Raw genomic sequence first — 23,614 nt, forward strand, 5'->3', positions numbered from 1 at the left:
TGACGTCAAAGCAAATCATCATTTGGAAAAATTGTTTTCGTTCAATGGCGGCCACATGTATGAATTTAGGACTCCGAATCTGCCGTTTTCAGAAAGAAAACCAACGTTTTTCGAGCGGTAAATCGAAATAATAACTTCTAGGTAGTACTCGAAAGTTGAAACGGTGGAAATTGTGAGAGTTCACAGCGAAGAAACTTCGCTTTTACAAACAGATCGAAGAATTCAAAGCCAAGGAAGCCAGACCAGTTCAGCGGGGTCATGACGTTATTGCAGAGTTATTCCCGGTATGATTCCCAGTAACACAATGATAAAAATCGTTATCGCAGAGTGATTTCCGGTATGTTTCCCAATAACACAATGACAAAATATCAAGCAGTCTCTCTGAATAAAACCATTGAATTATTTCAATTGCGAAGGAAAGAAAGTTTTTAAAAATCTGCGAAGCATACAATGGGGAATAAATGGGGCTACATTAAGCATTCCGTGTAATGCCATTAGAGGGGCATCTTGTTGATAAATTCTACTAGTACCTCAAGTTAATAATTTAAAATTTGACCATACCATCCATAACATGATCCCAAGTTTATAACTAAGCTTTGCAGTTAATTATTAACAGCCAATTAAATGATAACTGACAAATGGCCTCAACGTTAACTGACAACTGCATGGCATTTGGCCAAATTTTTAACTGGCAACTGACATTTGTATACCCCCATCCACACCCTCCAAAACGGGAAGCACAGCAAGGAACATTCCCAAAGTATCAAGGCCCTTTGCTCTATTGTGCAACGATAAATACATGAGGTTTTCTGCGGCTACAGCATTCATTCTAACAACGCCTAGGCATCGAGAAATACGGTCTCTTACAGCTGGAGCGAATCTAGGGGGTCCTGTCGAAATCGCTAAACTGAAACTTCTCATATATCCTAGAAATACTCTTGGTTATAACAGAAAAGACTTCCAAAATCGTATCCAGGCTGAGAATGCGAAGCCTGACAACATCATTACAAGATGGGACTCTGTCTTTCCCAAAGTGGAAATGAATTCCAGGAGCGGAATCGATGGATTGTGTCAAGTAAGGAATCTGGTAGTGGTTTTTATGTTGCAGTTAAAAACTTAAGCTGATCCTGGTAAATAGGCCTGTTCAATTGGTGGACCAAAGTAGCTAACTAACGGTGGGCAGCGAACATGAGGAAGTCCCAGTTCCAACATTGATGCCATGGTCGCCTCATACTCCCAACGATGCACCCACGACAAGTCGGAGCCCAGAAAAGAAAAGAATAAACAAGGCGAAGGTAGAAATACGATCAACAGAAGCAGCGCGGAACGTTGCAAAATGCGACCGCTTTCGTGACATAGCACTCGAGAGGACAAAAAATGTGGTGGAAGACAGCAGGTACAAATCAAAATGCAAGGAAAAACCGGCATTTATTGGTTATGATGACGTGACTGAAAAACTCCAATTTTTAAGAATGTTTCATATCAGACATAAAACACTTGTAAGGGCGAAAAACGGAAAGATTTTATAGCAGTTAAAAATCTCCTAGTTACCCTCCAGAATGTTGGAAGTTGCATTTTCGAGGACTTACTCTCATAGATCAAACTCCAGCCACTGAAACTATACGCCTATCGGGGATTTCAGTTTTCTTTTTTCATTCATTCTGAACAGGTTCGTAGTATTCAGTTCTCATTAATGGAAGAAGAACTTCATGTCTTCATGTGTTGCATTGATCTACAATTTTGTGGACAGACGCAAGGGAGGATCGATACACCACCAGGATGGACGGCACAGGCTATTTTCAATTCAAGTAATAATTACTGAATACGAGAGAACGACGACCCTATACACGTAAAATAATATTTTCTGAGTAAATGTTTGAAAGAAAATTCGCCCTGAGTGGGATTTGAACCACGCTGGCAACGCAGTAATCGAAGGTGTGATTAACGTGGTTTAGGGATGTGGGTCTCTCAGGAAATTTTTCTTTCAAGGTGACAGGGTAGTGGAAGCCTATAACTTCATTTGCAACCAATCTAAGGATTAATTCAATGATGCACGACACAAGGCCAACTTAGTAGGTTACAAGGGAGGATCGATACACCACCAGGATGAACGATACAGGCTGTTTTCAATTAATAATTACTGTATATGAGAGAACCACTGACCCTATACACCCCAAATAATATTTTCTGAATAAATGTTTAAAAGAAAATTCGCCCTGAATGGGATTTGAACCCACGTCCTTCCGCATACTAGTTGGGTGTGATAGCCACCACATCACCAGGACGACCACGCTTGCAGGGCAGTAATCGAAGGTGTGATTAGCGTGGTTTAAGGATGCGGGTCTCCCGGGTAATTTTTCTTTCAAAGGTGACAGGGTAGTGGAAGCCTATAACTCCATTTGCAAAGAAAAATTCCCTGGGAGACCCACATCCCTAAACCACGTTAATCACACCTTCGATTACTGCGTTGCCAGCGTGGTTGTCCTGGTGGTGTGGTGCTATCACACCCGACTTGTATGCTATGCCCGACTAGTATGCTTAAAAAAAGCGTGAGTTTGAAAAGCTATTCGATTACGCCCCCTATACCATCACTCTCGGAAGTAAAATTCTCTGACAGAAAGAAAGCTCTTAAAGAAAAGGCAAGAGTGCAAAAAGAAATATTGCCCTTTGTAACGCAATACAACCCATCTGTGCCTAACCTTGAACAGATTCTAATGGAGAAATGGAAATCGTTCCATTCTCTTGTGCTTGTGCTTGTGCTTATGCTTGCGTCGTACGTGTAAACCGGGACGACGCAAGCATAAGCACAAGCGCAAGCACAAGGCGCTTATGCTTCCGTCGCACCAGTTTACACGTAGGTTTCTTGTGCTTGTGCTTGTGATTGTGCTTATGCTTGCGTCGTACGTGTAAAGCAGGCTTAAAAATTCAACATCTTTTCAAAATTTCTAGACAATGAAATGAGTTTTATTCATTCGAAAGCGTAGAAACTTCAACATTTTCTGTTCAAAATTTCAGCAGAGGGAAAAGATGAAATTGTAAAGCAGTCATATATAACAACATATTCATATTATAGCAATGTTTTTACTAAATTGTTTATGCCAACAGGACCAACCTTGAACAACTCTTTCGTTTGAAGCGACTGTCTGCCTTTAACCTACTTTAAGTTGTTGTTGACAGCTAAATAAAAGGGAGAATCGTCTTCATTCATTTTGTCAGGTCTCTTCTGGGCAAATAGCTAGAAGAGCTTGTAGACCACTAAAGGATCTTTTTCTGATCCATCGGTGGCAAACATTTTAGGCGGCATTGCCCTGACATCGCGGCAGTCTGAACCGGTTCTTGTTTTGGTTTGTCTTTCATATAAGTCCAAATATTCCTCGCCGTCTGTTTTTTCCTTCAACTTCATGTTCTCTACAGCCTCTGAGCCCAAAATGCATGGTGTTGTTCAACCATAGTGTGTTTAAAAGCGCTTCAGGATTTCGTGTACCGAGGAGGCCTTTTTTCGTAGAGCGTATTCAATTCATCACTGGTTAAAGCTATCGAAGCGTTTGGCTTGTTTCCTTTTCCTTTTCTCTTTAACTCTTTCAGTTCTGTTTAGACAGAAAGACTTTGTTTGTTTACTCAAATACGAGGTCATGATACTGGCAGAATAGCTGTTCTTCCTTAGATGTCGTTTAAAACTTGCCAATAGATTTCGGAGCGAAGAAGGCTCATAGTCTTTGTCATCTTTAGTTCTGACCGAAATGATAAACTCGCACATGTACACGTTCAACTCCAATGCTGGAATTTCTTCAACTTTTCTTAGTTCATTCTTGGTTCCTTGAAAGGTTTGCGTCTCGTTGTGGTTTTTGTGACGTGGCTTTGTTTTCTTGTTCTGCAATAAAATTGTCAACCGAGCCGGCGTCCACAAACCTTTCTGACATCTTGAAAATAAAAAGGCGGCTTGCCAGTTTTCGCGCCAAGAATGACGTGGCTTCCAGTACTAGTGAAAAACATCGTTCGTCCAATCAGACACCGCGAACGATGATTTTTCACTAGTGAAAATTCGGATCGTTCGCGTCGCTGATTGGCTGTAACTAAAAACAGGATGATTTTTTCATCACTGTCATCTCTGTGAATAAAAATGTCAGTCGATCCTTATAAAATAAAAATTAGTTATGCAGTGCTTTCTCGTAGTATACCGTGGAATATCCCACTCGTGACATGATTTTTCTTTGTATACACACTCGCCTAAAGGTTCGTGTCGGTATACTAGGAAAAATCAAGGCACTCGTGGGATATTTCACGGTATAACACGCGAAAGCATTGCATAACTAGTATACAAAATATATTTTTCGCTCGAATTCGCGCGGCTTAGCTCCGAGTGGGATACAATTCCGCAGTTGTTGCCCTGACTCAGTTGTGTGTTTGTTCAGTTTGTTTCGCTGTGATCGTGAAAGGGGAAGTCTACATATATAACAAATCTCTTAATGTATAGGGAAACTGCGTTAATTTTGTCTTTCCTGGAGTCTTGAGGTTTCCCTTGACTTCGTCTCAGGAAACATCAGGACTCTCGGGAAAACAAATCTAACTGTTTCCCTCGGGACCATACATTAAGTGTATAACGATTACCTAATAAAAATGCAAAATATGTTATCAACTCCTCTTAAACCCCAACTTTCCCCCTATTTCTTACCTTTTGTGTTGGTATTTGGCAAACTTTTTTCCGGGTTGTCAGAGCAATTAACTTTCCCATTAATTTATATTACCTACCAGAACTGATGGAGGTGGATTCAAAACCCAATGTTCTGTGTAAACAGTGTAATTATTGTGAATCCAATCAGGGGTACCCAACGACCAAATCTTTCCAAATACATCAGAAGTGCTTAAAATGGATTTCTTCATACTTTACAGGCCTGTTTAGTTGTTTTGGAGCTGCCCTAAAAATATTTATCTGTTCGGATATTTTAGGGGAACTTTGGTCGTTGCCAAAGTTTGAGGAAACCTTTTTGTCTCATCCGAAAATTTTAGCTATCCCGATGGGTCTTGCCGAAAGTTCGAGGACACCTAATAGCCATATTTCCATTGGAAAATTTCAGGGGACATTTTCTCTCTAAAAGTGTGACTGTGGAAATTTAGCGAGAATCTTAGGGAATTTTAATGCTCATTCGAATATGATAGGCGTCTATGAACCTATTCAACCGAAAAAGTTAGGGGACGAAATTATACGCTCTGTCAGACCTAAATACGCATCCTGCTTACGGGCATACTACCTATAATTAGGAAAATAAAAGACATCAGTGTTCATGTACATTCCTGACGATACCTCAATTCCTCACCAAAAGTTTTAGCAGCTTTCCGAATAGTTACGACGGACGAAAATTATAGCGGACCAAAACACCATCCGAAAATTATGGAAGTTATAAAACGCAAGGACATCATTTCCGAAAATTCTAGGGCGACTTGATGGTTTTGCGAAAAAACTCGAAAAGTTTAGGGCATAGCTAGGCGCAAATTTTATAAATTTTTAGGGGACCTTCTGCAACTATAAGCATGCCAATTGGAATCGAGAGTCCATTACACTCCTGCTGGGATAAAATCACTTTTAAAAAATAGGAGAGGTGGGGGGGGGGGGGGGGTTCCGGAACCCCTGGAACCCTCCCCTGGCTACGCCCCTGAACTGGTACTTTGTATTATGGTGTGAATGTCCAGTTTTTGCTGAAATTACATGCATGTTCTTTTAGTAGGACACAACTTTTTTTTAAAATAAAAAATCACTGTAACCATGTTCTTTGTTAGTTATTTTAACAGAACTTGGTTAATCAACCCAACATGATCAGAGGAAAGGATCTACACTACTTGCTTTTCCCTATTTCATGAATTGTAAGGTAATGCAGCTCTTTTGCCATTGAGGCAGTCAAAGGATACATTTAGAGACAAATTCCTGATTTTGTGTGATCTGAGCTCATTGCTTTTGGCTCTTAAAAACAAAGCACTAATTCAATTTTTTTTATTATGAAACTCTGATGACATATCAAATCAATTTCTCATGTTAAGCTACTGTTTGACATTTTTGTCTTTTTTGTTGTAGTAGTTATTTTTCCCTTACCCTTTAAGCCCTAAGATTGACTGACATCTTATTCCTCCTTACATTGCATCTCAGTCAAACATGAAGGTAATGGGGACAAAGTAAATGTTCATCACAGATCATCTGTTCCACTTTTAAAACAAATAATTTTTGCCCCATGAACCAAGTTTAATGGCTTTAGCTCCCCGAGTCTCCTGTAGCTCAGTGGTAGAGCATCCGAACTAGTAATTTGAAGATCTTAGGTTCGAATCCTGATAGGAGCACTCGGATTTTTTCCGAGAATGCCTGTGTGAGTTACTGAATGATACATCTTTCTCACTTATTAACCAGGCTTAAAATATTCCATCACATTTATTCCAAGAAATATATAGTCTGCTGTGTCGGTACGGTCTTGTGCACGATGTTCTTCCGATGTCTGAACTTCACCAGTCTAAATTAGCTTCAGTATGTGTGTAAGAACTGATTCATTTTTAAGACATTTGTAAACGAACTACTCCCTCTTTGGACGCCCTTATATCGTTGCTGGCTAGTTTTTCAAAGAATTGAAAAGGCAGGAGTTTCAGATGACGGTGTTTCGATAACTGAATGAAGCTGGATTATTCAAGCCGTGCTGTATTCTCAGTTGAGCTGTGATCATAAAGGCAATATTGCTCATGTGCGGGTTTACAAGTAATATAAAACAGAGACCATCAGTATCAACTTAGCTTTAAGCATCTGTGATGCATGCCTCGATATTTAGGCTCACGGGAAAAAAGTACGCCTGTGTCACTTTATGAATGATACATCTTTCTCATTTATTCACCAGGCTTAAAATATTTCATCACATTTGTTCCAAGAAACACATAGTCTGCTGTGGCGGTACGGTCTTGTGCACGGGGTTTTTCAGATATCTGAACTTTACCAGTCTAAATTAACTTCAGTATGTCTGTCAAAACTGATTCATTTCGCATTTCTAAACGAACATCCTCCACTTTGGACTCCTTTATATCGTTGCTGGGTAGTTTTTCAAAGAAATAGTACGCGGGAGTTTCAGTTGACGGTTCAAGGGTCCTAATAATAAAATCTTTGCTCCATTCTCATAAATGCTGTAATCACAATGCAATATTGTTCATGTGTGGGTTTACAAAAATAATTAAAAGAACAAGTAACAGACCATCAATATCAACCCAGCCTCAAGCCCTTGATCTGTGATGCATGCCTCAATATTTCAAAAACAAATGCGACGATCTTGTAAGTCTCCTGAGATGTTCTTGAAGACGTCTGTAGGACATGATTAGAGCTTCTTTTAACCTTGTATTGTATTCTATATTATATTTATATATTTTCAATACCACTAGATAGGACAAGTGAATTACTATCTAAACAGTCAATTTGACTTTTATTAGTCCAAAATAAAATAGTACAAGCGGATCGAACGCACGAGAAAAAACCAATGAGTTATGCTCGAGGGACAATTTATCTAATAATTGGTCTTACAGCTGCACCCGTAAATCTCTACAGAAACTACTTTGGAAAGACTGCCTTGACTAGACCAATGTCATTGACCGTGTCACATTTTTAAAAAAATATTGCAGAGGCGGTGAACAACTACTTGGATTCGTTTGTGATACACCTTAAATCTGGAGAAGGAAATTTTTACAGTTGACAAAACATCCCCCCTCAACCTTCTTCCCCCATGCTATGGAATGGTAAGCAAACAGATGAACAATAAAAGTGTTTTAAAAAATTATGATTACAAATCTTTTAGTTAAACGACATTTTAGTAGTTATGCGTTGGTTTGTTAGCTTAGGTTTCCAGCGTATTTATCACATGACTAAGCATTTCTTTTTGTTTTGCATGTCGAGAGATGTCTTCTGATTCTTGTTATCAGATTTAGACGGTTTGTGATATTTCAACGGGGACCGTGACGAAATCTTTCTTAGAAATTCACTTCCTTTAAAAACTCTCATAGGACACGCTTGACATATATATCTATCAGTAAATTCACCTTTCTTGTTCCACTCATTCTTGTCAGGGTCATAGCTTTCAATTGTCGTTAATACTTCTATATCAGTTAACCGAAGGGGCTCGGATGGGAGTAAAGACCGGGAATAATGGCCCAGTACATACAGTTTGTCATCAACAGATAGCATACCAACTACACGGGTTAGAGAAAACCCATTTGGAACTTTTAAGCCTGCGATCATTTGCCACTCATCTGTTGTTTCGTTGTAGACCTCACAAGTTGTCCTCACAAAAATTCCTGTCCCCCAGTCGTGAAAAGATATTCCTCTTCCACCGATGACGAAAATTTTCCCGTGAAATGCAGCACCGTGGGCGCCACATCTTGTTTCATTCATTTCAGCTATTTTGTCAAACTTTTTGGAAGAAATGTCATATCTGTAGGCGTCTCCCAAGGGTGTGAACGGAACGCAAGGAACTTGGCCACCGAGGAAGTAAATAACATCGTCCTTGTTAACAATGCAGATTCCGCCGTATCTTGGAGTCCATTCAAATGACGACTCGTGTTTCCAAGAGTTTGATTCATGGTCATACTTCATGAAAGGACTGATTCTAACACCAAACCTTAAACCAACCAAAGCGTAAATTTCATTTTGACTTGTGACGAGTAGTTGAGACTCGTAATCCAGATGCTTTAATGACAGTGATGTCGAAGTGTGAGAAAATGTATCGTAGCGTAACAGGTTGAAGTCTCTTGGTATTTGAAAATATATTTGATCGTGACAAGTAAATGGAATATAACGGCATGAGGGCATTGTGTCTGCCGGTACTTTACAGCAAGCGTCCTTTCGAGGAAAGTAACAGAGTGATTTGTTATTTTGTCCTTCTTGCCAACGAATGAGTATAACAGGAACTTCTAGCGATTTTCGCGGTTTCAAAAAGCATCCTCTTTTGTTTTCAGATTTGTTCAAGAGATCCATACTATCTGTGTCACACACCACAAATTTGTTTGTCACGATATTAGTGCGGAAGTAGTCACGCGATACATAAAACAAACGAACGTGTCGAAATAAGGTGAAGAAATATTTCTTTCGATCGACTTTGTTGTGTTCAATCCAGGCTAAGATGAATTCGAACACATCCTCCTCGGCGCTAATATTTATTTCGTCGCTTGAGATCCACATTTCGACCTCATTTCTTGACATGTTCAAAAATTCGTCTGTTTTCGCCAAGGTACTGAAATTTGCAAAGATAAAGTTTTTGGTGGCGGGAATGAGTTCCTTGCATTGAAATGTTTCGCTAAAATGATAACGTGAAACACAATTCCAGCAATTTATATCCCGTGTTAAAACATCTCCAGCGAGAGACGTTAGTTGTGGAAGAAACAAGTAGTCTGCCATCTCGATAAGGTCGTATGCACGGTCTTCATCCGATATCTGAACACAACCGGTGTAAATAAACTCTAATATGTCTCCCAGAACAGACTCAGTGAGCATCTGCAAACGAACAACTCCCTCTTTCGACTCCCTCATGTCAGTGCTCAGCAACTTATCAAAGAAAGGACTTGCGTCGGCCAAAATGTGCTTTTGAGCTTCTAATTTTCTACCATCTTTGACAATTATGGTAACGTCAGAAGGTGTATCGTTGGTGTCTGGTTTGAAGACGGGCTTAGACGGTGCACTCATGACAGAATTGAACTGTATTCGAAGGTTTTCGAAGGATGTTGTCGTATTCGAAGCTGTTGTGTTGTCCAATACCTGGTCGGTGACAACGAAGTTCTCGTGAGCCCAGTTTTAATCATCTCGGAGGTTGAGAAGTGAAATAAAACTTCTCAGAAGGAAGGAATTTTAACGGTTCGAGCGATGACGTCAGGTTTCCATGGCAATTAATATCATCTAATTCAAGTGGAATTTGTTCTAAATGCATTATTTTAAAAACAAGAGAAGGTCATGTGCACGCTAATCGAGGCCGAAAACAAATGTCGACCAGTATCTGCAACCGCACGTATCTTTCTTTCGACTTCCTCATGTTGCGAATCGAAACTGATGACGTTTCTTTTGGTAGAAGACGTTTGGTTTGGCACTGCGTTTCCGTTAAGGTTTTCAAATTTCTTGTACGGCAAAATTCCCGCTTACGGGAGGTTCGACTGTAATTACACGAAATATGTTTGGCTCCTGTGTCAATGGGTATCTCCTGTTCCAACTGGCTGTCTGAGGTTGTAAGAGTCTGTAACACTTCAAAGGAGACGAAACTTTTCTGAGAAATTAACTTTCTTTAAAAAATCTCATGAAACACGCTCAAGCCACCGAGACTACGGCTATCGGGTACTTTTGTTTTCTTTTCTCATTCATTCTGAACAGGTTCGAAGCATTCGGTTGTTATTATGGATCACGTGCAGTTACTTCATGTCTTGATTTACAATTTCGTGGGCAGCAAGACTCCACAAAATACTGAACTAATGCATGTACCTTGCCTCCAACACATATCAGAGCTTTATAGAAGACCCGTCTGGTATTTTTAAAGTTGCTATGAGTTGCAATTGATCTGTTGTTTCGTTGTAAACTTGACATAACTTATCGTTTTAAGAAGTTCCTATTTCATCGTTTACAAAAATATTCCCGACTGCAGCAGCGCCTTGTGCCTCAGATGGCTTCTTAGCAATTTTTTTACTTGTTGGCAGTATGGTCATACCTATGAGCATCGCTTAGGGAAGTTAAACAGGAACTGTGAGAGACACCGCCACCCAGTCAAAAAACTTGGGCACAACTGTGGCAAAAAAACAAGACGATTAGCAATTGTACATAAAAATATCAGCTTTAATCGAAGTAAAAAGTATACCCTCAGACAAAATAACACAAAGGTTGTGAGATTAGAGCTCGTGGTCTACGTTTACTTAAGGCTAATTTACACATCGGGATTTATCGGCCCGATCACAAGGTTCAATCGCATGGGTCATTTTTTTCTTTTTGTGTGGTGTGGGATGAAAATAGGCCTGATTGGGGCAATTTTTCTCCGGTCACTCATTTTCTATGCCAAATCGGGCCGATTAATCGGTATGTGTAAATTAGTAGCGCTTTGCTTTTCACGACGATTGCATTTCTTGCACAGTTCAGCATTTGTTCTACACTAGTGTTTGCTGAACGCCGCGGTGCTTTACGACTTGTTGAGAATGATCTCGAGACGAGAGAACTGAGCAACGCACTGCGCATACTTGTAATGTGTCCACACAAAAAGCATGCTTCCAAAGTCTTTATTTAACTGAAGTTTAAAAAGAATAGAAAATTGACTGCCATACTAAACTGAAGCACTAGCCAGATGAAATTAGAGCGATATTCCAATGTGGCGTCAGATTACCCTCTGTTATCTTTCACTGATGAAAACTTACTGAATCTGATAGTTTTTTGCAGTTTTTACGGCTTACATTTATCACCATTATTTTTTCCCGCGATCATAGCGGCAACACCAATATGCGAAAAATTGTTCCTTAAACTGATGCAAAAGTGCTTCATCATGCGTTCGATCCGCGTGTAGAACTTTATTTTCTAGTGCCTAATAAACGTCGAATTGGCTGTTAAGGTATTGCGATTCATTTGTCGTCTCAAGTTCACTGGAAAATATAATATTTTATTAGAATATAATGGAATTTAAAACAAGGTCACCTCATGTTATGCAGACGTATTCGTGATCATTTCAAGACACTTTCGAGATCGTCGTATTTGCACTTACAAAATTGAGGCATGCATGACTGAGCTGATTGAGGCTAGGCTGATATTGATGGTCTCTGTGGTTAGTATATTTATTGTTCTGTTAATGACTTGTAAACCCGCATAAGGACGTGTATAAGAGCGATATTGCATTGTCATCATAGCACACTGAACTGAGAATACAGCAAGAATTTATCACTGCCCTTGAATAACCCAGTTTCATTCAGTTATGGAAACGCCGTCAACTGAAACTATTTCTCATATTCCGAACAATAAGCATCTCTTCTGGCCACAAGATGTCTGTAATAACCCTTGCGACGTCATCTTAGTGGCTGAAGATGAGAAGAAATTTCAAGCTCACAGGAACGTTTTAGCCTAGGCGAGTCAATGTTTTGATAAATTACTCATCTGTGATATGAGGGAGTCCAAAGAGGGAGTAGTTCGTTTAGAAATGCTAAATGAATTTGTTCTTAGAGACATTCTGGAGTTTATTTACACTCTGTTTTTTTTTATAAGAACGTCTAATTTTGGAGCTGAAGCTGAGGCTGAACGTTCTTAAAAGTTTGTGATTTGAGGCTGAAAACGTTCTTAAGATATTCTTAAATTACATGGCATACACTACATGTATTTCAGTAAATCAAAGCGGACGTGACCAAGAAACCTATCAAAGTGATTATGACAAACCGAGATGTGTGTCACCATTGTTAAGGGACGGACCATTAGAAAAGTGATGGGTGGGGGGGGGGGGGGGTGGGGAAAAAACAAAAAAAAATTCGTGCAAGCCAAAATGCCCGAAAAAAAAAATTCTTGCAAGCCGAGACGGAAGAAAAAAAATTCTTGCAGAAGGAGATTAAGGAATTATTATGGAAAATACCTTTTAGTGTTTTATTAAATGACAGAAAATTTCTTCCAGAATGCCCCAAAATAGCCTTTTTAATGTTTTGAAAATCTAAATATTTTTGTGGAAGTTTGTTTTGTATGAATAACAAACCAACCCCACATTTTGTGTCGTGGCTGGAATTTACCCTTACTACAACTCAGTACAGTCGAACCTGTATTAAGCGGTCACCCTCGGGGAATGACTAAGTGTCCGCTTAATACAGGTTGCACAGAATACATCACTTACTTGGTTAAGAAAGTTCGGCGGTAAAATTGTATGACAAAGAAGAGCATGGTATTGAAACAGACTAGTAAAACATTAACGCCACGATTGTGCATCTCATTAGAAGCTCAATTGCCTGGCACGCTATTTGTTACCATATTTAAGTGGTTTCCTTTTACAAGGTGACCGTTTAAAACAGGTCAAGACAATAGAAACAGCTCGCTGAGACTTAGTATAGGGTGACCGCGACCGCTTAATAGAGGTGACCGTTTAATACAGGTCAGGATTACAGTAAACAAGGGAAGTAATTTTCGGGACTTTGACAACTGACCGCTTAATAGAGAGTGACCGCTTAATACGGTGCCGCTTAATACAGGTTCGACTGTATTTTGTTTTGTGTTTGTAACTGGTAGTAAGCCCAATAATCACGAGCAATAGGTCAATTAGTTTTGAAGAAAAACGATTTTGTCAGTAAAACGCTTCCAGCATATCTGCTTATCCATAAAGCGCTTTGTAGTTTTATTCGTTGGGCCACAGAGTGCTTTATGGTTACAAAATTTAAAAAACTGAGTCATTTTCAAGAAGTCCTGTTAAACGCTTGTAGGAACATCTAGATTGAAGGGCAAGTGTTCACTTTATTCACCACAAAATGCTCTGTGGCTCATTGTCAATACCACAAAGTGCTCTGTAGGCAAATTAAAACCGCACAAAGTGCTTTGTGATCTGGTGATCGAAAGTACCTTGTATCTTGTGAATGACTTGCTGTTTACTGAAGGATTAAGGCGGTCAATAATCGACATAGTTTTAAAATAATTTATGTTTAAAGCTTTTACTGCAAAGATCAGGATGTAGGACAAATTTGCTTTGAATATAGTACGGTGAACCCTTTCTATTAAAGACGCACATCGTCGGGACCGACTCCAACTGTCTGGCTTAGAGAGGTTTCCGGCTTATAGAGAGTAGAGGTATTAAGGTGACACCAGTAATACTGAGATAACAAGCTGAACCGATGCATAATGACTACACGCGGCTGTATTACGTCTGTCTGAAGTCGTTGAAACTAGTTTTGACCATTATGCTGTAATTTTTAGATATTGTCTCAGGGTTTAAAGGTAATCATTCCAAGCCCACAAAGTACAACTTTTTTTAAAAATCATTTAAAGTTTTTTTTTTCTGGAAAACAAAATAAAAAAAAAAAAAAAAAAAAATTCGTGCAGAGGGTATCAACCGAAAAAAAAATTCCTGCACAAGCACTGAGCAAAAAAAAAAAAAAAAAAAATTCCTGCAAACTGAAAATCCCCCACCCCCCCCCCCCCCCCCCATCACTTTTCTAATGGTCCGTCCCTAATGTTATACAAAACATGCCCTTAAGTATTTTGGTTAATTTACATTTGTTACCTTGATTTATATACAGATTAGCAAAATACAAAAACGTTCTTAATCGACTCTCAGCCTGAGGAATGTTCTTAATACGTTCTTAAAATTTTGGTTAATCTCAGCCTCGACGTTCTTATAAAAAAGGTTCTTATAAAAAAAACGGAGTGTACAACGGTGAAGTTCAGATATCGGATGAAGACCGCGCACAAGACCTGATCGTCATAGCAGACTATATGTTTCTTTTACAACTAAAATCTCTCGCTGGAAGAACTTTGACGCAGAAATTAAATTGTTCGAATTGTCTTTCAATTTATCATTTCGCTTGAACATACCATTGCAAGGAACTCGTTTCTGGCGCCAAAACGTTTGTCTTTGCAAATTTTAACACCGTATCAACAACGGAAGAGTTTTTGAATATGCCGAGTAATAACGTTGAAATGTGGATGTGTCTAAATTAATTTTAACGTGGATTGATCGTAAGAAAGTGGAGCGAAAGAAATATTTCTCAGAACTATTTCGTCACGTTCGACTTGTTGATGTATCTCGTGACTATCTGTAGTAATATCGCGAAAAATAAACTTGTGAGTTGTAATGACAGCTGTGTAGGTCTGGTAAAGGACGCCTTGAGGTTCATTGAGTCCAACAGCCATCGGTCACAAAACGTAAGGACCCTTGAGACTCCCGTTATACTAATTTTCGAGCGAATTCTTGGATTAACAGTTCCACTGATCTTTTCAGGCCAATTGAAACTGTTCAGTTCACTCACTTTTGCTTTTGCCATGCAACCAATAACTGAAAACGAAAGGAAGTGTTCAAGAACGAGAAAGTCGGCCCTACAACAGAGAGCCCCACTCAGATGGACATTCAGGCGTCCGGTAGACCATCGATGTTTACTTCACTCTGCTACCAGAAATGGGCGGTGCAATACCACACTTCACAAATGAACGGAGAACTATGTCTTTCAGCCGACGCGAGATCTCATGCTATGCCGTGACCACCCATTTCGTGAAAACTGAGTACACGCTGATCACCAGCTAGCCTTACTTTTCCACTCATAAATAACTCTGGGTTTGCGAACAAGTGTTCCGTAGTGAGTCTGTCAACACTCTTCTTAAATTCCGCATTGAATGCAATATCGAGTGGTTGAATCTTGCTCGTTGCGCCTTGAGGTGCAAGCCCCAATGTCGTTTTGGCACTCTTGAGTCAGAATGGCCTTTGTTCTGTCTGTTGTTTGAGCTCTGTGGGAATCATATTATTTTTCATTTCCGAAAAAAGAGCTAGCGCTAGCTTTGTTTTATGGTTTTTGTTCCCCGAAAATAACGACCCCCCGAAAGTAGCGACTACCCGAAAGTAACGAGCCCCAAAGGCTGCTAATTCCGAACGTAACGAGGGTCGCTACTATCGGAACTTTAGGGTACCGAAATAATACGTGCAGGTTGCCTCCAACACACACATCAGAGCAGCTACACAACCCTTAGAAAACCCGTCTGGCATTTTTAAGTTTGCTATGGTCATGAGTTACCATTCATCTGTTGTTTCGTTGTACATGTATATACTCAAACTTCACATAACTTCTCTTCGAAAGCAGTTTCTAATTCGCTGACAAAAATTTCCCTGTCTATCTCAGATCGCTCTACGTTAATCTCTGCAATTTTTTCCAACTTGTTGGCAGTAAAGTGATATCTGTGAGCATCGCTTGAGGAATTAAACATGAAACTTGAAAGGCTCCGCCGCCCAGTAACAAAAATTGGGCACAAGACCATGACAAACAAACAAGATGAAGAACTACACTAATAAATACCAACTTTAATCGAAGCAGTAAATATACCCACAGGCAAAATAAGACAAAGGTTGTGATATTACAGCTCGTGGTCTACGTTTACTTAAGGCTAATCAGTGCACGTCCTGATTTATCGGCCTGATCACAAGATTCAATCGCATGGGTCATTTTTTTTCTATTGGTGTAGTGTGGAATGAATGAAATCAATGAAGTCTTCATTGAAAAACTCAGACTCAGCAGTCGTGAGTCTTTATATCTAATCGAAATCATGAATAAGAATATGTTAAATACAATTTACAATCTACAAGATATATAAAAACGAACCTGATTAAAATCGTTTGGCCGTTTTTTGTCCGGTCACTTATTTGCTATGCAAATCGGTCCGATCAATCGGTATGTGTAAATTAACCTATAGAAGCACTTTCCTTTTCACGACGATTGCATTTCTTGTACAGTTCAGTCTTTGTTCTACACTAGTGTTTGGTTGACAATGTTCTCGAGACGAGAGAACCGAGTAACGCACTGCTCAAACTTGTAACGTGTCCATATAAAAACGTGCCGTCAAAGTCTTTATTTAATTCAAGTAAAAATAAGAATGCAAAACTTACTGCCATACGAAATTTGCAAGAAAAGCATAGAACACATTACACCTAGCGAAAGGTGGATAGTTATATACAATATTTTATATTAAACTATAAGAATCTTAACTATTCTAAGCCATTGTACGAAGTGAAAGACAAAACAATTTACTCAAGAAAGACTGTGTTGACCGGGGAAAGTCTTGGACGGTGCAATTGCGTTTGACGTAGAAAGAAGGCACTCCTAATTGCGTTTGGAGTCGAGATTGTGTCAATCGATCGATTAGCAAATGAACGACTATACCTGGCATCCCCGCAGATTTTGCAGGGGCGGATGGCATCACCAGCAACTTGTGAAAGGAGAGAGAACTTTGGATCGAGACCATCGAACGCACTTCCTAATCTTTGATTAATATTAGTAATTGAATTAAAATTATTTCATAGACAGCAATACACCTTAAATCTGGCAAAGGGATGTTTTACAGTACACAACTCCATCCACCTCCCCACCCCTTCACCCCTTCAGGAATGGCAAAAGAGTGGACGAATGTTTTGTTTTATTTTGGTGGTTATGCGATGGTTGTGATTTACCTTTCAGTGTATTCATCACATGACTAAACATTTCTTTTTGTTTTGCATGCCAGAAAGTGTTTCCTGATTCTTAGTCTGCGATTGCGAGGGGCATTGACATTTTAATGGGGACGAAACCTTTCTTAGGAATTCACTTTCTTTAAAAACTCTCATAGAAGACGTAGGACCCATATCCAACGTAATTTTATCAGGAAATTCAGTTTTCTTGTTCCACTCATTCTTGTCAGGGTCATAGCATTCAATTGTCGTTAATGGGCGTATATTAGAAAGTGTTTCTCTATCGCGTGTAGCCCGATGGGACATGGATGGGAGAAAAGACCGGAAATAGGTGCCCAGTACATACAGCTTGTCATCAACAGATAGCACACCATTTACACAGCTTAGAGAAAACCCATTTGGGACTTTTAAGCCTGCGATCATTTGCCACTCATCTGTTGTTTCGTTGTAGACCTCACAAGTTGTCCTCAAAAAACATCTTCTTCCCAAAATGTCTAAACTTCCTTCTCCACCGATAACGAAAATTTTCCCGTGAAATGCAGCACCGTGAGCGCAACTTCTTGCCTCTTTCATTTTAGCTATTTTTTCAAACTTTTTTGCAGAAATGTCATATCTGTAGGCGTCTGCCAAGGCTGTCGATAAAGGCCAACGAACTTTGCCACCAAGGAAGTATATAAAATCATCCTTGTAAATAAGGCAGACGTTATATCTTGGAGCCCAATCAAATGACGACTCATGTTTCCAAGAGTTTGATTCATGGTCATGCTTCATGATGCTGGAAGGACAAATTCTTTCAAACTCAGCAAAGCGTTCACCAACTAACGCGTAAATTTCATTTTGACTTGTGACGAGTAGTTGAGACACATCATCCAGATGCTTTAATGACAGTGATGTCGAAGTGTTAGATAATGTATCGTAGCGTAACAGGTTGAAGTCTTCAACCGAGTCAGTTGGTGTTTGAAAATATATTTGAGCATGAGAAGTAAATGGAATATACCAGCGTGAGGGCATTCCGTCTGGCGCTGTACAGATTGCGTCCTGACGAGGAAAATAACAAAATAATTGATACTTTCCTCTATGTCGTCCACGAATAAATATAACAGGAACTTCTAGCGATTTTCTCGGTTTCAAGAAACATCTTTCATTGTTTTCAGATTTATTCAAATGATCCATGCAATCTGTGTCACATGTCACAAGTTTGTTTGTCATGATATTAGTGCGGAAGTAGTCACGCGATATGTAAACTACTCGAACGTGACGAAAGAAGGTGAAGAAATATTTCTTTCGATCGACTTTGTTGTAAGCAATCCAGGCTAAGATGAATTCAAACACATCTTCCTCGGCGCTAACATTTATTTCGTCGCTTGAGATCCACATTTCAACTTTATTACTTGGCATGTTCAAAAATTCGTCTGTTTTCGCCAAGGTACTGAAATTTGCAAAGATAAAGTTTTTGGTGGCGGCAATGAGTTCCTCGCATTGATATGTCTCGCCAAAATGATAACGTGAAACACAATTCGAACAATTTATATCCCGTATTAAAACATCTCCAGCGAGAGACTTAAGTTGTGGAAGAAACAAGTAGTCTGCCATCGCGAACAGATCGTATGCACGGTCTTCATCCGATATCTGAACACAGCCGGTGTAAATAAACTCCAATATGTCTCCCAAAACAGACTCTGTGAGCATCTGTAAACGAACAACTCCTTCTTTCGACTCCCTCATGTCAGTGCTCATCAGCTTCTCAAAGAAAGGACTTGCGTTGGCCAAAATGTGCTTGTGAGCTTCAAATTTTTCACCATTTTTGACAATAATGGTAACGTCAGAAGGTGTATCGTTCGTGTCTGGTTTGAAGACGGGCTTAGACGGTGCACTCATGACAGAATTGAACTGGATTCGAAGGTTTTCGAAGGATGTTGTCGTATTCGAAGCTGTTGTGTTGTCCAACTGACCTGGTCGGTGACCACGAAGTTCTCGAGAGCCCAGTTTTAATTATCTCAGAGGTTGAGAAGTGAAATAAGACAAATAAGACTTGCCAGGAGGAAGTAATTTTAAGCGTTCGAGCGATGACGTCCGGTTGCCATGGCAATAGGTCTTATCACGGTTTTCGACGCCATTTTGACAGGTAGGCAAACAGTTTTGAAATAACAGTGTTTACGGTATGGAAATCCGATGTCAAATAATTTTCATAAAACATCGCTTCTGAAAAATTCATGAATTGGAAACTTTTGGCATTAAGAAAAGGATTTTAAGGGCAAAATTGGAGGGATGTAGCTGTGACAGAAAGCGTCCAGTCTTCCATACATTTGTCTGTATAGCGAACCAGCCGTGAACTGCTACTAAAAATAGTTCGCAGGAAAAAATACAGGGGAATGTATGGAAAGTTCAAAAAACGACTGGACGCTTTCTGTCATAGCTACATCCCTCCAATTTTGTTCTTAAAATCCTTTTCCTAGTGCCAAAAGTTTCCAATTCAAGAATTTTTCAGAAGCGATGTTTTATGAAAATTATTTGACATCGGATACTGTTATTTCAAGCCTGTTTGCCTACCCGTCAAAATGGCGTCGAAAACCGTGATAAGGCCTATTAACATCACCTATGTAATGCATTATTTTTAAAACCAATCGAAGGTCATGTGCTCGTTAATCGAGGCCGAAAACGGATGTCGACCAGTATTTGCAACCGCACTTATCTTTCTTTCTTCTTTCGAGTTCCTCATGTTGCGAATCGGAAATGATGACGTTTCTTGTGGTAGAAGACGTTTGTTTTTGCTCTAAGTTTCCGTAAGAGCTTTCAAATTTTGTTTTATGGCAAAATTCCCTTTTCCCTGATGGTTTTCAATCAAAACCGTACTCAACGCTAGGTGTTGAATCATCTCTAGTGAAACATCTCTAGTAAGGCTCGGTGACAACAGATTTTTTTTTAACTGTAAGTGCCGTGCAGGAAAAGCGACACATTAATATTTAACTTGGGGAAACTTAGCTCGCCAACTCGTTAGCTTGCAGGAACGGAATCTCGTCACAAATTCCTGGTACCTTATGGATGTTCTGCAGTTGAACTTGAAAGGACAGAAGAGAATCACACAAAGCTGGATCAACACATGTTAATCAAAACTCAGAATATTGTCTTAATAATTATAAACAAGGTGTATTTGAAGGTAGCGAAGCCTTTCTAATTGGTTTAAGAAGAACTGCGAATATTTAATACTAGAGCTACAGGGAAAGTTTACTCTCTTATGTCAGGAAAACTAATCACCGAAAAAAAACAACCCCTTATTCTGTTACCAAATATTATCCTATTCTGAGAGGCTAAAAAAAAAGGTCAGCAGGTTCAAACAAAATTCATGAAACGTTTGTACAATGAGTAGTCATGGAAGGAAATTTTCTTCAAAACCTTCGGATCTGCTTCAAAGGACAGCAGTGAATCACACATAACTGGAGGCTAGGTACGCAGTTTAATCTTTAAATTGATTCTTCACACTGGTGGCAGTGGTGGCCATTAAATACTTTTAAGTCGGATTTGGAGGGAAACAAATCATCCCTTTGTTCGTTCAATCAGAGGTAAGAGCAAGAACACAGGTGGAAACACTTCGTACGAAGTCTGGAAGCGACGATGCAATGTACTGTTTCAAAGCTTGGCATGGCCATAGTACCATCATTGAGAGCGATATGCAAAACTCACATCACCAAGCACTGCAATCACACCAGCAACCAGATCAGATCGACTCAGTTGAATGGTTTTCAATTCCCTAGTACAAATGATGTCTAAAGCTAAGCTTTGCAAGGTTGTCAGAGTTGACGGTCTAGCGCAGGAAGAATTCAGCAACTCGGATGAACTTTCTGAAGAGTTCCATTACAGACAACGACTCAAGGACACCGTAGTTGACGACTGTGAAACTAAAAGGCGGGTAAAAGAGAAAAGCACCATCTAGCATGTTTATAACAATATTTAGACAAGGCCAGTGGATTTGAACAGGAAGGCATTCTCGGGATTAACAGTTTCACTGATCTTTTCAGGCTAACTGAAACTTTTCAGTTCACTCACTTTCGCTCTTGCCAACCAAAACCTGAAAACGAAAGGAAATGTTCAAGGACGAAAAAGTCCGCCCTACAGCAGAGAGCGCCCTCAGATATGGACAAAAAAATTCAATTTGTTGTTAATAGAATACTTAGGTCAACAAAGCAGGGTGATTTTTTAGTAATGTGTTGACAAATCTTTCTTTAGTTAGCTAACAAAAACGGATTATTGAAACGGTTTTTTTATACACAGTTAAACCTCGCCTTGCGACCACCACTCGTAAGCGACCACCTCTTTCAGTGACCACTTTTCAAACATACCAAAATTTTTCCAGTCAAATCACTATAGTTGGAGAGTCTCGTAAGCGACAACTTCTTGGAGGCGAACGCGTCCACTTTTAGACAGTCTCCAATTTTGTTTTGTTTTTAACCTTTCGTAAGCGACCACTTGTCACATGCGTCCTGACATCTACTCCCTGTCGGAAGTTGGGCAATTTGCCTTTGTAACATTGTGACATGTACACTCTTGGGTAGTAACAGGTAACTGGCTTCGTTGTTTCGGGCTCGCGTCGTGTTCGCTTCGTTGAAATAGGTGCTGTCAATCAAACTTTTAGATGTGCGAAGGTGAGATAAAATTGACAATAGCAGTCGGGATAACAAAATCTATTCATGCGCCGCTAGCGGTAAAAGAACAATAATCGAAGAACTCCGCTTGAGCCGAGCAACACCAGTTCCTGTTGCATTTAATGTGTAGTATTCATAGTAGGTGAAAAAATACACTTCTGGCTGCGTTTCACTTGGCGAAAAGAATTGAAGGCCAAAATCGGTATGTGTAAATTAACCCATAGAAGCGCTTTGCTTTTCACGACGATTGCATCTCTTGTACAGTTCAGTCTCTGTTCTACCCTAGTGTCCGCTGCACTGGCCTAAGACGGTTGACAATGATCTCGAGACGAGAGAACTGAGCAACGCACTGTGCATACTTGTAACGTGTCCACACAAAAAGCAGGCTTCCAAAGTCTTTATTCAATTAAAGTTTAAAAAAGAATAGAAATTTGACTGCTATACTAAATGGGGCACTCAAATTGTCCAAATTGGAGCGACATTCCAATGTGGCGTCAGATTACCCTCTGTTGGTCTTTGACTGATGAAAGTTAACTGAAGCTGATAGTTTTTTTGCAGTTTTTACGGGTTACATTTATCACGATTATTTTTGCCCGCGATCATAGCGGTAAAGGTGCTTCATCATGCGTTCGATCCGGGTGTAGAACTTTATTTTCTGGTGTCTAATAAATGTCAAATTGGCTGTTAAGATATTGCGATTTATTTGTAGTTTATAGTGCTCTGGAAAATATAATCTTTTGATAGATATATAGTGGAATTTTTAAACAAGGTCACCTCATGTCTTCGTGATCATTTCAAGACACTTTCGAAATCGTCGCATTTGCATTTCCAAAATTGAGCCATGCATGACTGAGCTGATTGAAGCTAGGCTGATATTGATGGTCTCTGTGGTCAGTATATTCACTGTTGTTTTAAGTAAGAGATAAATACCGAGAACGGAGGTATTAATCCATATGCATCCCGAGGGCCGTAGGCCCGAGGGATGTATATGGATTAATACCGACTTTCGAGGTATTTATCTGACTTATTTCATGAATAGCGATCCTTTGTTCAAGGGGACAAACGCCGGCTAATTAGTACCGTCACACTTAGGTGAGAAACGGAGAACAATAGAAGCAACCTGATGTGTGCGTTTCTCGCAGTACTGCTAATGTAAATGAGGGATTTATCTGTATAAATCCCTCGTTTCAGTTAGTTTAATATTCATGAAGTATGTAAGTTAAATAAAGGATGTTGAATAACAAAAGAAAATGTGTGATTCATGAAATAATGACTTGTAAACACGCACAAGAACATGTACAAGAGCGATATTGCACTGTCATTATAGCACACTGAACTAAGAATGCAGCAAAAATTTATCACTTCCTTTAAATAACCCAGTTTCATTCAGTTATAGAAACACTGTCAACTGAAACTCTTGCTTATATTCCGAACAATAAGCATCCCTTTTGGCCACAAGATGCCTGTAAATCGAGTACGAATAACGTTAAAAGTGTGGATCTCAAGCGACGAATTAAAGGTTAGCGCCGAAGAGGATGTGTTCGAATTACTTTTAACGTGAATTAATCGTAGCAAAGTGGAGGGAAAAAATATTTCTCCGAATTATTTCGTCACGTTCGTCTTGTTCATGTATCTCGTGACTACCTGAGTAGTCAGTAATATCGCGAAAAATAAACTTGTGAGTTGTAATGACATCTGTGTAGGTCTAGTAAGGGACGCCCTGAGGTTCATTGAATCCAACAGCCATCGGTCACAAAACGTAAGGCCGAAAAAGTCCCTTGACTAATTTTTGAGCCAGGACGAAAAGAAAATACTCTCTGTTGTTTGCCCAGAGAGGAT

At 39.6% G+C, this 23,614-nt stretch overlaps 2 protein-coding genes and 1 pseudogene across 2 annotated transcripts; all 3 read right to left on the bottom strand.

The window, feature by feature from the left end:
- Nucleotides 1-2,969: 2,969 nt before the first annotated feature.
- LOC146453955 (uncharacterized protein KIAA1958-like) lies at nucleotides 2,970-3,920 on the bottom strand (annotated as a pseudogene).
- Nucleotides 3,921-7,870: 3,950 nt separating this feature from the next.
- Nucleotides 7,871-9,691, bottom strand: LOC146453956 (kelch-like protein 40). Its single transcript, XM_085095987.1, has one exon. It carries the CDS (start codon nucleotides 9,689-9,691, stop codon nucleotides 7,871-7,873), a length of 1,821 nt encoding a protein of 606 aa, XP_084952113.1.
- A 7,462-nt stretch (nucleotides 9,692-17,153) lies between these two features.
- On the bottom strand, nucleotides 17,154-19,013 carry LOC146453957 (kelch-like protein 40). Its single transcript, XM_085095988.1, has one exon. The coding sequence runs from the start codon at nucleotides 19,011-19,013 to the stop codon at nucleotides 17,154-17,156; it is 1,860 nt and encodes a 619-aa protein (XP_084952114.1).
- Between the last annotated feature and the right edge of the window lie 4,601 nt (nucleotides 19,014-23,614).

Source organism: Pavona decussata, unplaced genomic scaffold (genome assembly GCF_977016875.1).
Source record: "Pavona decussata unplaced genomic scaffold, jaPavDecu1.1 SCAFFOLD_321, whole genome shotgun sequence".
Taxonomy (NCBI): Eukaryota; Metazoa; Cnidaria; class Anthozoa; order Scleractinia; family Agariciidae; genus Pavona; species Pavona decussata.

Coding starts and splice junctions, on each gene's coding strand:
- LOC146453957 (XM_085095988.1), bottom strand. CDS start 19,013: ATGAGTGCACCGTCTAAGCCCGTCTTCAAACCAGACACGAACGATACA.
- LOC146453956 (XM_085095987.1), bottom strand. CDS start 9,691: ATGAGTGCACCGTCTAAGCCCGTCTTCAAACCAGACACCAACGATACA.